Source organism: Alligator sinensis, unplaced genomic scaffold, assembly GCF_000455745.1.
Source record: "Alligator sinensis unplaced genomic scaffold, ASM45574v1 scaffold700_1, whole genome shotgun sequence".
In the NCBI taxonomy this organism is placed as follows: domain Eukaryota; kingdom Metazoa; phylum Chordata; order Crocodylia; family Alligatoridae; genus Alligator; species Alligator sinensis.
In genome coordinates, this window is record NW_005842531.1 from 382,776 (window position 1) to 395,469 (window position 12,694).

The 12,694-nt window shown below is 43.2% G+C and overlaps 1 protein-coding gene across 6 annotated transcripts in view; it reads right to left on the reverse strand.

Annotated features, from left to right (window-relative positions):
• The window catches only part of NSMAF (neutral sphingomyelinase activation associated factor), a 54,635-nt gene that overhangs the window by 7,718 nt on the left and 34,223 nt on the right, over positions 1-12,694 (reverse strand). For 5 of the 6 annotated variants that reach the window (XM_025213480.1, XM_025213479.1, XM_025213478.1 and 2 more), the window contains 5 exons: positions 10,111-10,153; positions 9,515-9,678; positions 7,217-7,325; positions 4,873-4,931; positions 3,006-3,073 (listed from right to left, as the gene is read on the reverse strand). In XM_025213480.1, the coding sequence (XP_025069265.1) occupies positions 3,006-3,073; positions 4,873-4,931; positions 7,217-7,325; positions 9,515-9,678; positions 10,111-10,153 (443 nt within the window). The remainder of the gene's footprint in view (positions 1-3,005; positions 3,074-4,872; positions 4,932-7,216; positions 7,326-9,514; positions 9,679-10,110; positions 10,154-12,694) is intronic. The other variant, XM_025213483.1, reaches the window with a different exon arrangement.

A 12,694-nucleotide genomic window follows, 5' to 3' on the forward strand; every position in this document is an offset into this window, starting at 1 on the left:
AGTGGCATGCAGTAGGCAGAACAACATTGCGAGGCATCCTCTTTGTAGTTTGTCACCACATGATGCTGTTTTCCCCACCACTGCAGACTGGGTTCAAGCTCTTTGCAAACTGGATTTGGCCCACAACCCATAGGCCCCTGACCTCTGCCTAAAGGGATGGCATGTTCATTAGGCCTGCGCAAAGCAGCTAGTATTTGCTTCGGATTTGGATTTGTCCGATTCAGGGGACAGTGATTCAACTCGGTGACTCGAATCACTGTCCCGAATCATTTCAGCTGAATCAGCCGAACCAAACAGGCCCCATCTCACACCCGCTCTCCCAGCCCCATCAATGGCTGCCCTGCCCAGCTCTTAAAAAAAAAAGAAGCAGCCCTGCACTCACTGGCTACTGTAGCAGCTGTTGGGGCTTTGGGGCTTCTGGGGGCTTGTGGCAGAGCTCCCCACACAGTGGGGGGCAGTGGAGATTCCCCCCCTGCCTGCCAATATCCAGTGAGTGCGGGGCTCTTAAAAATAAAAAAAAAAAAAAAAAGAGCTGGGCAGGGCAGCCATTGACAGGGCTGGGAGAGTGGGGGGAGGGAGGGTGTCAGGGGGCAGGGCCTGGCAGGGGTCCTCCATGGTCCCCTCCACCCACTTACTGGCACGGACTCCAGGTCCAGCTCTCTGCAGCGGTGAGGAGGAACTGCCCGAATCTCCGAATCAATTCTGAGAGCTTCAATTTGAACCTTTTTATTGGTTTCCAGATTCGAAGATTTGGCCTTAAATGAGGCCGAATCTCCTCCAAATTGGATCAACAACCGAGGCTTAGCAGAGTCCTAATATTCATCATTCCCATATAAAAGGAGGTACAAGCTTTGTTTAACAGGTATTTATCAAGTATGCTACGGATATAGAACTGACAGTAACTTATCAAAACTCATGGGGACATGACTGGAAGAGACCTCATCTGTCAATCAAGTCTTCACGGTTCAAGAATAGAGAAGTCAAAAACACAGTTGTTTCCACCCTCTAGTTCACCCTATTTTCATAATCCAATATAGTCTACCTCCCTGCTCAAGATAACCTCATGAGGTCCCTTCCAGCTCTCCTTTCCTATTATCCTAAGATTAGTGCTATCAGTTATAAGGCTACATTATGTTGAAGATGGCTACTATTGTTACACTACCACCACTGGCAGAAACAGTGGGAGCATTAGGCACAGTTCTGCTACTGACATTACTGCCTGTGTCCCAGATTTGCTCTTAGTGTGGTTGGGTGGCACTATACCAAAGAACCAGTGCCAACCCTCTACCAGTGCTTCAAAGTTGCAGTGGAGCAGCAAAACAGCCACGTGAGGCAGAGAAATACCAGAGGGGACAAAGTATTAGAAATAAAAAGGTAGTCATTTTAGTAAATACTTTTTTTTAGTACTTAAAAACAAACACCCCACAAACCCCAGCGGTAAGAGCCCTGTTGATAGCATAGGTGAAGTTTCCACCCTTTGCCCTAGAATAAGAATGTCAAAGTTATGGGCTACAGAGCTCCATCATCTGGCCTGCAGTGCCGTCTTTGGGTCTCAGATCATACTGCATGCAGCATGTGTTTGTTCCAGTCCTATGCACTGCACATGGGACTGGTCTGGAGAATGCACTGCATGCAAGCCCTGTATCAAATCAGCTGTGTGCTAGATGCAGAATCAGTCCAGATTGGGCCCACAGACCAGCTCCATACGCTGGGCTAGCCCCATGCCCCTCATCCAGGGGCCAGATAAATTTAATACCCCTGCCTTAAATGAACTGGAGCAAAGCTCTGAAGAGCTAGACCCATTTATATGGAAATCCTTAAGCAGAGGGGCTGAGAGACAGATATAGGATTTCCTGGAACAGGGGAGTGTGAGCACAACAACTACAGAAATTCTTTGGAGCACCTCTGCCCATAGGCAGATGTGTTTATATATCTTTGGCGGATCCCAAAAACCATCTTGCATCAGCAGCAAAGAAATTAAAAGGGACTTATTGTATGTCACATCATCTGTTCTACAGTAACTACTTCATGTGTTCAATCTTCTTTTGGAAGTAGAGTTTACCATTTCATTCAGAGCCAAGCATAGGTACAAGGACTGTTTCCACTTACCATAAGATGGAAGGAGATGCACAAAATAGTTCCACAGTAAGTCCTCCAAACCATTTTTTAATGCTGTATAATTTGTCTGCCTGCCCATATCCCATTGTACCACATGGTCTATATCAGTAGCGCTCAACCTTTTTGTCCAGTGGGCTGGACAGGCAGTGCCTGATCCCTCCGTGGGCCAGGACTCCATCCAGCCCCAGGTGGCAGGGGGAGGGGGGGGGGGACAGCCCAGCTGCAATTGTCACCTGGGAGAAGGGGGCATGATTCAGCCCCAACCTGACCCTGCAGGGGGAGAGGCATGGCTCAACATTGCAAGGGGGAAGGGAGTATGGCCCAGCCCTGTGGGGAAGGAAAGAGGGGAAGGGTAGAAGAAGGAAGTGTGGGTGGCCCAGAACCAGCTGCCCAGCCCACAGAGGGAATGCAGCATAGCCCAGGCCTGATCTAGCCATCCAAGGGGGAGGGTTGTGGCCCAGCTCTGCTCAGCCCCATGGGACTTGTGATTATGGCAGCAGGAAGGGGTGGCTGTATTAACTGCCATTGCTCTCCTGCTGCCCAATTTCCCAAACCATGGGGACCCCTATGGGCCAGTTTTGGTTTGTGGACTGGAGACTCTGAGCAGTCTGAGTGCTTAAAGAGCAGCCCAGAATAATGAAACACGAAAGTGACTTAAAGCCACCTTGACTACCCATCCCTGTTGGCTAGGATGCGCCTCCCAAGTACAGATAGAAAAATGCAGAGAATCTTACCTGACTGCGTGAAAGCAAATAAAGGGAGGGGGGTTAGGGGAGGAAGGAAGCAAAGACAAACCCAATGTTTCACTGATAACTAGGGACACCTTCCTGTGGGTAACTTTCAGAAAGTTTTCCTATTGGTTTCATTGCAATATGACAACTACTTACCATATTTGAAAAAGATACACTTCTCTGAAGCGTTTTTGTTTCTTTAGAAAACATCTTCAAAGTTGAATCTAATGAAAACATAAAACACCAATTGGAGAGCTCAAAACAGAACTGTTTTGCAACATACTACACTCATTTTTGCTGTGGATTAAATATTTGAATGTTTACTTATGGACCACAGACAACGGATGGATAAACCAGTGGAAAAAAAATGACAAGAGGTCAAGAAACGAAGGCTACTGTTAGTAAAACCTATTTGTGACACACTCAATTTCTCTCCGAATTTACCTCTGAAATTATTTTTGGTGTCATTAGGAGAATAACAAATGCCAGAACTACTTTAGTTAAGCATCCCAATTTGCTGGTATTAATTTCACATGATTGTTTTGCAGAATTAGTAACAATGAGAAGTTGAAGAGCCCTGTAACTCAATCCAGCAGACACCCTTTGATTTTAGTTTATTTTGCACTGTTCCCATCAATCATAGTTCCAATACTTCTTCCTTCAATTTTTTTTAATTTCATTTTTTAATTCTACACTCTACACTGATCTGAAATACATGACTGGCAGCACTCCACTCTGCATCAATGGTAGGCTTAAGTTCCACAAGACACTGAACCTAATAAAGGACCTTTGCAACACTGGAAAGCAGAAGTTACTGACTTTCCAGTGAGACTCAGCACCTGAAAGTTCTCTTCAGTGAGGTAATAGTTATTTTTTTTTTTATTTACTTTTTCATTTCATTTTTAATGAAGTGGCATTTTAGTGTGTTAAATATGGGGAATATACAGAATAGATGTTTTAACATGCCATCCTGTCATTAATATTGATGCAGGTCATTCAAAGAACGGACCATAGCAAATTCAGCCAGATAAAAAGCCTTTGTAGTAAACAAGAATACTGAGCTATTTAAGACAGTTCACACATTCTATCTACTGTCTCCTTTTCTTTTGTAAGATATTACAATGAAACCTAAAATGAGCATTTTTGCACTAAAACTCCAAGCTTCTCTGCCAGTTATGCAGTACAGCTGCATTCATTCTGCACTGAGCCTGGGTTAACCGACTCCTCTAAGGAGCCCAGGTGCAGCACTATGCCAAGATGACATTGCTTTCAGTTTCAGGGCATGCTCAGATATCTGTGCACAAAGCTGCTTTTCCCTGGGTAGGCACACTCCAGATTGCTTGCAAAGTGCTCAGTGTGGGATTTTAACAAATTACTGTGCTGCCTTAACTCCATTCTCATTGAAGTTCAACTCAATCCACTTCTCACTCTATTGGGTGCGTAAGGCAAAGAGGGCTGTTGTCACCAACTAATCCTATCTCAGGCCAAGTGCCTTTAATTTGCTCAGGTTAAAAGCCTGTAAGATTTCAACTGATACACCAGCTTCTTGCTAAGACAAGGTTTAGCTGTTACTTATTGTGCATTTCATTTGGGCACTATTCACTGACACAAGCAGTTTGGTAAGAACTTCTGTTTCCATGATAATGTTTTCTATGGGATGAAGCAGTTACCTTACACCCAACCCTCAAACCTAGTAGACTGGGAGACTAGTTTTAGTCTGGCTTCTAATCAGCAACCTATTTCTAATAGAGACATCAAATCAAACAAAGAATTTGCTCCCTCCCCTCCAAACAGTTCTTTAAATCGTGGGGGCTGCCCACAAGTCTCTATGACAAGATGCCAGTCTCAGAATCCACTGACAATAAGTTAGGCAAGTACTAAGTACTTTGGAAAACCCCACCTTAAAAGGGCTGGCTAGTAAAATTGATGGTTCATGCAAAGTTATCAGGACAAGACATTACATAAAACAGTGCAAGGTTTGAAAAAAACTCACGATACAAGAGACCCATACTATAGCACTCACCTTGAGATGTAGTAAATACTGAAGACCCATTGAAAGAGACTGCTATTCCAGTAATTGCCCTGTTCAAAACATAAAAGGTTGCATGCGACTTCACACAGGTTTAAATACCAACAACCAGACTTTATAACAACTTTCTCACAGCTGGAACCTCACAAGAGTTAAATTAGATGTAGATTAAGAAAATTGTTACAATATGCATGACAACCCTACAGATAAAATACGTTGGCAAAGAAGTGAAAATAGCAGTGTGAGAGATGCCCCCACTGTTTGTTCTGTCAGTAAACTTCAACCCTCATCAAAAAAGGGGCTGAATAAGTACACTGGAGAACAGTCACCCCATTTGGGCTAGATACTGAAAGGCAGGGCTGCCCAACTTCTGAGTGGTCAGGGACTACATTCCCCCTTCCAGGCTGCACTTCAAGCCACGCAGGCAAACCCGCTGTTGTGCTGCAGTGAGCACAATCCAGTGCTGGTGTCCCTACATCTTTCAAGACCCCCCACAGCTGTGCCACCTCACCCCCAGTGCACTGCATCAATACCTTGCACTTCACAAGTCCCTGGGATCCCCTTGAGTCCCCTGATCAAGAGCTCCCTCAGCTACACCCAGGGATGGGGTCAGGAAGTACAGGCTACAGGCAGAAGGGGTAGCCTAGGGACTTCAATAGCATCAGCTGAGGAGCAATGAGGGGAGCAGTGGCCAGACCAGGAGCCTGGGGGCTAAAGATTATCCCTTGAGGACCACATAGCCCTGGGACAGTTCTGCTATAACACAACTTGCACATCTACAGATTAGATGCTACTGCTTAACTTTGAGGCTACCCAAGACCACAACATCCTGACCAAGGAACCCTCTGAAAGTTAGTTAATGATGACAGCTAAGCACAGGTTGCGTCCACAAAGCCCCTTGCTAGAGCTTAAGGGCTTCCCTAGAGTGCGTGGAAAGCTCTTGAACAGATATAACCATAAAGAATACAGGTTACCACAGGTGGGGCATACTCTATCCTTCCTGGATCTGTGCCATTTTGCAGCCAAAAAAATCAATCAGCCTCCTGTATCAACAGAGAGGGGGATGGAGGGTGTCTCTGCATCCTAGTGGTTAGGGCACTCACTCAGAACAGGGTTCTGGTCTCTGCTGAGGGATATTTGTTTTAATGGCTATTGAACGCAAAATGAGTCCTGGGAGCAGGGTTTACAATGAAAGATTCTCCCTTTGATCCATTTCCCTGCTATTCAGTGGGGTTTTTTTTTCCTCTTTTTTTTGCTGCACAGAGGAACAAATTCAAGATGGGGAGAGGAGATGGATTCCACTCAGTCTGCAAGTCTGGCAGTTAAGGTACATTCTGGTGTGAGGAGGTGAGGAAGGCAATAAGTCTGGGTCTCCTACTTCCTAGGAAAAGGCTCAAACCACTCCAAGTGTTCTTGGTGCTCCATCACATAAAGAAGGGGTTGCTTTTCCTCTGGTCCCATTTTAAAAGAAAGTGGCTGCTGCTGTTTTGTGAAGAGCTTGACCCTGGAACTATGATTACCCCTATCTGAAGATCCCCTACCAGACTTGGCCCTTCAGGGCTTGTCTATACCATAAAAGCAGCAGCTCCAGCAAGGACAGGCCCCAAAAACTGAATTTTGCTAGTGGGCTCATCTCCAGCAGCTACTCAGGAACAGTGTAGGTGCAGAGGCATGAGTCCACTGCTAAATTCTAGGCTTGGACCATGCCTGCAGGAGTGGGTAGACAGGGCACAAGTGGCCATGGCCTGAGCAGTGGTAGATACTGGCAAGCAAAGTGGCAGACAAGCCTTCAGGTTGTTTAGTGGGACTCCAAAAAAGGGATTAGGAAAGGAGGATGGCTCCAAGCCTTTAGAATGAAATGGTTCAGAAGCTGAGGAGCAAAACCCAAGGGCTACCTGTACATGCGTCCCGATTAAGCAAGTCTGCTGGAGTGTTCTAACTGGAATAGTCCAGTGCGCTGCAGCATCACATGTATTCAGCGTCCTTTCAAAATGGCCATCGGGGCTCTTTAATTAAACTCAAACAAGCTTAGTTAAAGCGCCCCTGCAGCCATTTTGAAATGCGGGATGTTGAACACACACGACACCACAGAATTTTAATTAGAGTGGCTGTCTGGGAGCCACTCTAATTAACCTCCTGCCCACTCCCTGGAGCACATGTATAGACACCCTAGGTGCCTAGTGGACTTTCAGCTCAGGACACTGGCACCCATGGAATTTAGGCAATTCCTGGGTTTCCCAAATACACCTACTGGAAGCATTCTTATTTTAATTAAGCTAAAGCCCATGACTGAATGAGGTTAAAACCACCATACCACAGCAGCTTCACAAGAACTTACTCTTTGTGAATTTTATGTTGCTCATCTAATTTTAATTTGGCAATACTGTTCCATGCAAGTGTTATGCTTTCTTCTGTCAAATCTTCAAAAGATTCCTCACCTGGAGAAACTAAATTACAAATAAAAATGCCATCACAAATAAGTAGTCAAATAAGGACAGACTCCAGCTAAGTAGATTTAGTGAAGGAGATTACTGAACCTCTAAGTACAAAGCATACTGATACAAAAGAGGTCATTTAACACACAAGATGTGAAGGACAATGAAAATGATTTTTTTTTCCAAATAGATTACCCTCAGTATGTGTACACACATGTATATACACACACCCCCATAGCTGGTGTTCTGCACATCTGTTAAAGCCTGAATAAAACAAGAGATTTGAGAAGCAGTTTGAGAGAGCGTGCATGAGAGCTCATACTGCTGCAGTTCAGCCCCCTCCACACCATTCTGGTGCTCAGCATCCCCACCCTAGGCACCAAAAATTGTTAGTTATGCCTCCGATTTCCTGCTAAAAGTTAACAGATTATTGGTCTGGAGAGGCATACAAAAGAGATGCACGATTGTGTGTTTTATTTTTTCTGTTGGGATTGGCCACCACTTTGTTGAATCTGACTGCTATAAATAAAATTGTAGGTTTGTACCCATGCCCTCAGGAGGTTACTGGCATAATGATATTAAATAAGCTAACTGTATGACTCATTACAATACAGCAGAGCACTAAAAATCTCACTGTATGAGCTTTTCCCATCAAAAGCTGATAAAAACTGGAAACCATATAATATATTTAGGAAAGTTTAAAAACTATACTAGTAACTTAAGTAATCTTTAAAAAAACCTGAAGAACAATAAATCAAATCTTACTCTAAACACTTGTTTTGACAAGAATTTTAAAAAGTTAAAATGCCATTTGGAAGCCACACACTTAAGTTTGCAGACTTACAACACATTTTCTCCGAAGTAACACTAGATTTTACTCCTCAGTAAGCTTATTCTGCATTAAGAACGAACAGCTCTTTCAAGTTGGCCAGCCCAAGAACTGTCACTCCACCTGGTTCTGAGGTAGAAAGGGAATCAGTTTGCAAACGACTATCCTGGCATGAAACTGAGAATGGTAGCAGTGACAAGGTATTATACGCTATAGCAACTTGTGTAAAAAATGTACTTTCAACTTCCTTAGATACAGCTTTGCACCTCAGAATATGATTTCCTCTGATGTAAGCATGTCATGGATCTGCATCCTAGGACAGCAACCTTATCTTCATCCTTTTATTTGAAATTAAAAATAGCTAAGAGGACTGAAGAGGATGATATAACCACTGGTTTGAATACAATCCAGGATACTAGCAAAAAAAGTGTCTGACAGTTAACTGATATAGTCTAAAGTGCTAGAATATCATCCAGCTTCAAGTGGTTCTTCAAGTGGTATGGACACTAGTCCATTATCTTAATTGGCACTCACTGGCAGTCCCAGGAAAATGGCCAACATTGTGTCAGGAACAGAGTGATCCTCTCATTCTAGAGATCTTTCTAGGACAGGATATAAAGCATATTAGCATGGAATTGGGTGAAAGCTTGCAGTGGGCATTGCCCATGCTGTAGATAGGTTAACCTGATTCCCACTGCTTCCAATACAGTACTTTCCAGGTCACAGAAGTAATTTTTTTAGGACTTCAGTACCATATAGGAGAGAATTTGCATTTATTTTGCATATGTTCTCTCACTGTATGTTTAAAAGGCTTGCATGTACAGATGCCTAAACTGATGTTGTATGTTCATTTAAACCCTTGAAACAATCTTGAGACAAAATTGAAGGATTACCAGTACTCAGCAAGACCAACACCTGTATTCTCAGCTGTGTAAAACAAAAATAGAGTTGTCAGGCAAATCTATTTTCTATAATGTGCTCTTTGGTCCTGTAGTTATTGTTATTTGGCTTACAGAGGGACATAGATGCCAACTTTGGGTTTTGCCAATGGGTAGTGTGTGTGTGCGCGTGTGTGCGCGTGTGTGTGCATGCATGCCCAGAAGAGGCAACACATTACCCCAGCTTGGTGTGCCTGACATGGCTTGTGGATGCTAAGCACCTCCTAATTTTTTGGGTGCTCAAACCCTGGAACACCCACGAGTTGGCGCCTTTGTACAGGGAAATTAGTTAAGTGAGTTTTATAACATGAGATCTTGTCTACCAAGAACAAATGACACACAAAAAATGTTGCCTTCGCAAAAATAGGGCCAAGTCAATAGTATTGTCAGACAAGGCTATAAGCAATAACTATGATTTTTTAAAATAAGTTTACCTGGAGAATCAGTTATGGAAACAGAGTGACTAGATGTTCGAGACAAGCTTTTGAACTTTGGTATTATTCTGTGGGGATGAGGAACTGTAAACAATTGTTTTGGTGTCTGTCCAAACTCTAAGATTTGTGTCAGCAGAGCTACTTTCTCATTTGGGTCCATAATGCTAAAAACAAAAAAGTATTATTATTAACAATACTTAAAAGGGGGTTTTTGATTGTTTGTTTTAAATGTAGGCCTTTTGGCTAGAGGGCCTACAGTTAGAGATAACACTCACACTAACAACATATGAATTACTTCTTCTACATCTGACTGGTTATTTGCATGATATAAACACCATTATAAGCTACAGCAACTGCAGATATACTTTCTAAAAATTTAGTAATCTTTATTCATAATGGAAGTAATTTAGACTTTGGAGATGCATTGAAATAGCTTTATCCTTCAATTCAAGCTATATTAAAACCATCAACCTACTAGTGGTTAGCAACAGTCTGTGAAACTAAAATGGAATGACTGCTTCACTTGCTGGAAGCACTTGTGTAGCAGTAACAAATAATCCAATATTTAGCAATCAATTTAGCAAGCATTTAATTACCTGTTCAAATCAACTCCTCCTTCATAGGTTAATGGATGAAACACTAGAAAAAAGTAAAGAAAAGTTTGTACAATGTAGATAAACATACCTAATGTAAAACTGTGTGCATATTTTTTTAATTATGGTTACATATCTCTGCAAGCTCATAGTTAAACACAACTTAATTTATTCAAGCCATCTGTGTTGGACAATGGAAGAAAAGTTCCAGATGTTTTTCTTGATCCTATGCTTTTTACTTGCTCAGTTTTCTACACTTTCCCAACAGACCCAAAGTAGTAGGAAGCATACTGATCAGAAATAGATATGCAACAATTATCTTTCAGCTGAATCCATCATTGAAAGTAGGCAATCGTTTCACTGTAAGGAGGTGACTACTTCTGTCAACTACAATTTAAAAAAAAAAAAAAGAAAGGAAGGTGATCTAATGATTCAGGGTCAATTCATTCAGTACTATGAACATGAATGATTTTTCCCTCACTAGAACTAAACTGAGCTGAAGGGTCTGGAAGAGATGTCAGATCTTGGTCTCTTGCTTCCCTTGTAAATAAACCAAAGGTTCACCACCTTTGGCCAGATCCAGACATGCAGGCATGTACAGCTTATGGCACTTCAAACCTCTGTGGTGCCACAAACCACATGTGTTGCACGTTAAACTGTTTGCCTCGTTAACTAGCAGCACTGGGACAAAGTATGTTACCAGGATTTCCCAACAGCAAAAAAACTAGAAAAAAAAGCAGCACTGAGTATTGTATGCTGGGACAAACACAGAGACAGAGGAGCAGCCAGTCCAGAACTGCTGGCTTCCCCATCTCCGTGCATGCACAGCCCCTGTGCTGATGCACCCTATACCCCAGCCAGTTGCTCCCTGGCTGGCTGGAGCACAGTGTGCCTTGAGATGGGGGAAGCAGGCAACCCTGGCTGGCTGGGATGCAGAGTGCTTCGAGACAGGGGAGCAGGCAGCTCCTTAGGCAGGCTGCTCCCCATCTCCACATGCCTCAGCACAGAGGGCTCCACTGCAGAGCTGAGGCACACAGAGCCCCCGTCTTAAGGCACCCTGTGCCCCAGCCAGCTGTGGAGAGGAGCAGGTTGCAGGGTGCCTCAAGACAGGGCACTGCAAAGTGCAGAGATGGGGATGTGAGCAGCTCCACGTGCTGCTCCCCGGCTGGCTGGGACACAGGGTGCCTCAGCATGGGGACTGCCTGCTGGCTAGCCCTACACTGAGGCACCCTGTGCCCCAGGCAGCCCCTCCTGCAGAGCAGCAGAACAATGCACCCTACTGCAAGCTACACAAGCTGGGGCATGCGCTGCAGCACAAAGTAGCGGCACAAATTTGTGCTGCTACAAACATGTGTCCCTGCTTGTGTGGATGTGGCCTTGGAATATAACGGGGTGGGGTGGATGGGACTAGAAGGCATCCCTTGGAACAATGCCAGCTCTTAGTATAGTCAAACTGATTTAAAACTATGTATTTCTATTTAAAAACCTCTGGATGTATCATCTTGTGATTAATGTTTACACACCTAACAGTGCTAGCACTCATGGCATCCTTGCAAGGATCTCAAGGAGCCCCAGCTGAGAATCACTGAGTGAAACACTGGAAATGATGCATATCAAACAAACAAAACAAACAAAACAAACAAAACAAACATAGCATGAAGAATTTTAGCAAACCATGCGCATCACGTGGCCATCTCTTCCTTAAATTAAAGCTACATAAAACTTAAAATAGGGACATGAGGAGGTGTGCAGAGAAGCTACTTAGGACAGATAAAGGTATTGACTTGATAAAAAAAAAAGGTGTGTTTCCTCATTAGAATACAGTGAACATATTAAAGCAGCCAAGGACTCTATTATTTATTTGTCTACTACCCTTCTTGGAATTTCTCTAATTGCAGAGCCCTGAAAACTGTTTTTAATCTTTTGCTGAGCCTGATTTTCCCTCATATCTGAAGAATGCCTTGTATTTGAAAGCTTAAGTCAATTCCACCCATGCAGTTGGGATAATAAAAACTATCACAAACAGGAAGCCTAGCCTCTCACATTTTTCCTGAACATCATGGCTACCACATGACTTAAGCACTAATCAAAGCAACCAAGTATACTTAGCATCAGATTGTAGAACTACTCAACTGGCAATGTTTAAATTTCCCTTTAATATTTTCCTTCAGAGAACTACATCATGGAAAGAGACCAGTCAATGCTGCAACTATTTCCAATTACTTGGAACAAAAAACATCTCTTAACATATACAGCATCAATTATCTGGCCTAATTATAGCCAGATGAGAGTAAAACAACTTACTAAATAAGACTGCAAACAAACAATCTGATACTATACAGTAGTCCAAGAAGTCCAGCAACTTACTTAACCTTTCCATTTTCTCCGATTCCCTAGAAACCTCCTGGTTTTCTTCTCAGAAGCCAGCGTTAACAAAGCTAATTTTCATGCAGCAGTTTCTGGACAGAAATGGGAACACACTGTCTGTGGGCCAAGTTACAGACTCCCACAGCCCTTTTTAACTGCATGAGATTATATCAGCACCACATTGCTACCAGGTGTCATATCACAAAGAAAAAAAATGCAT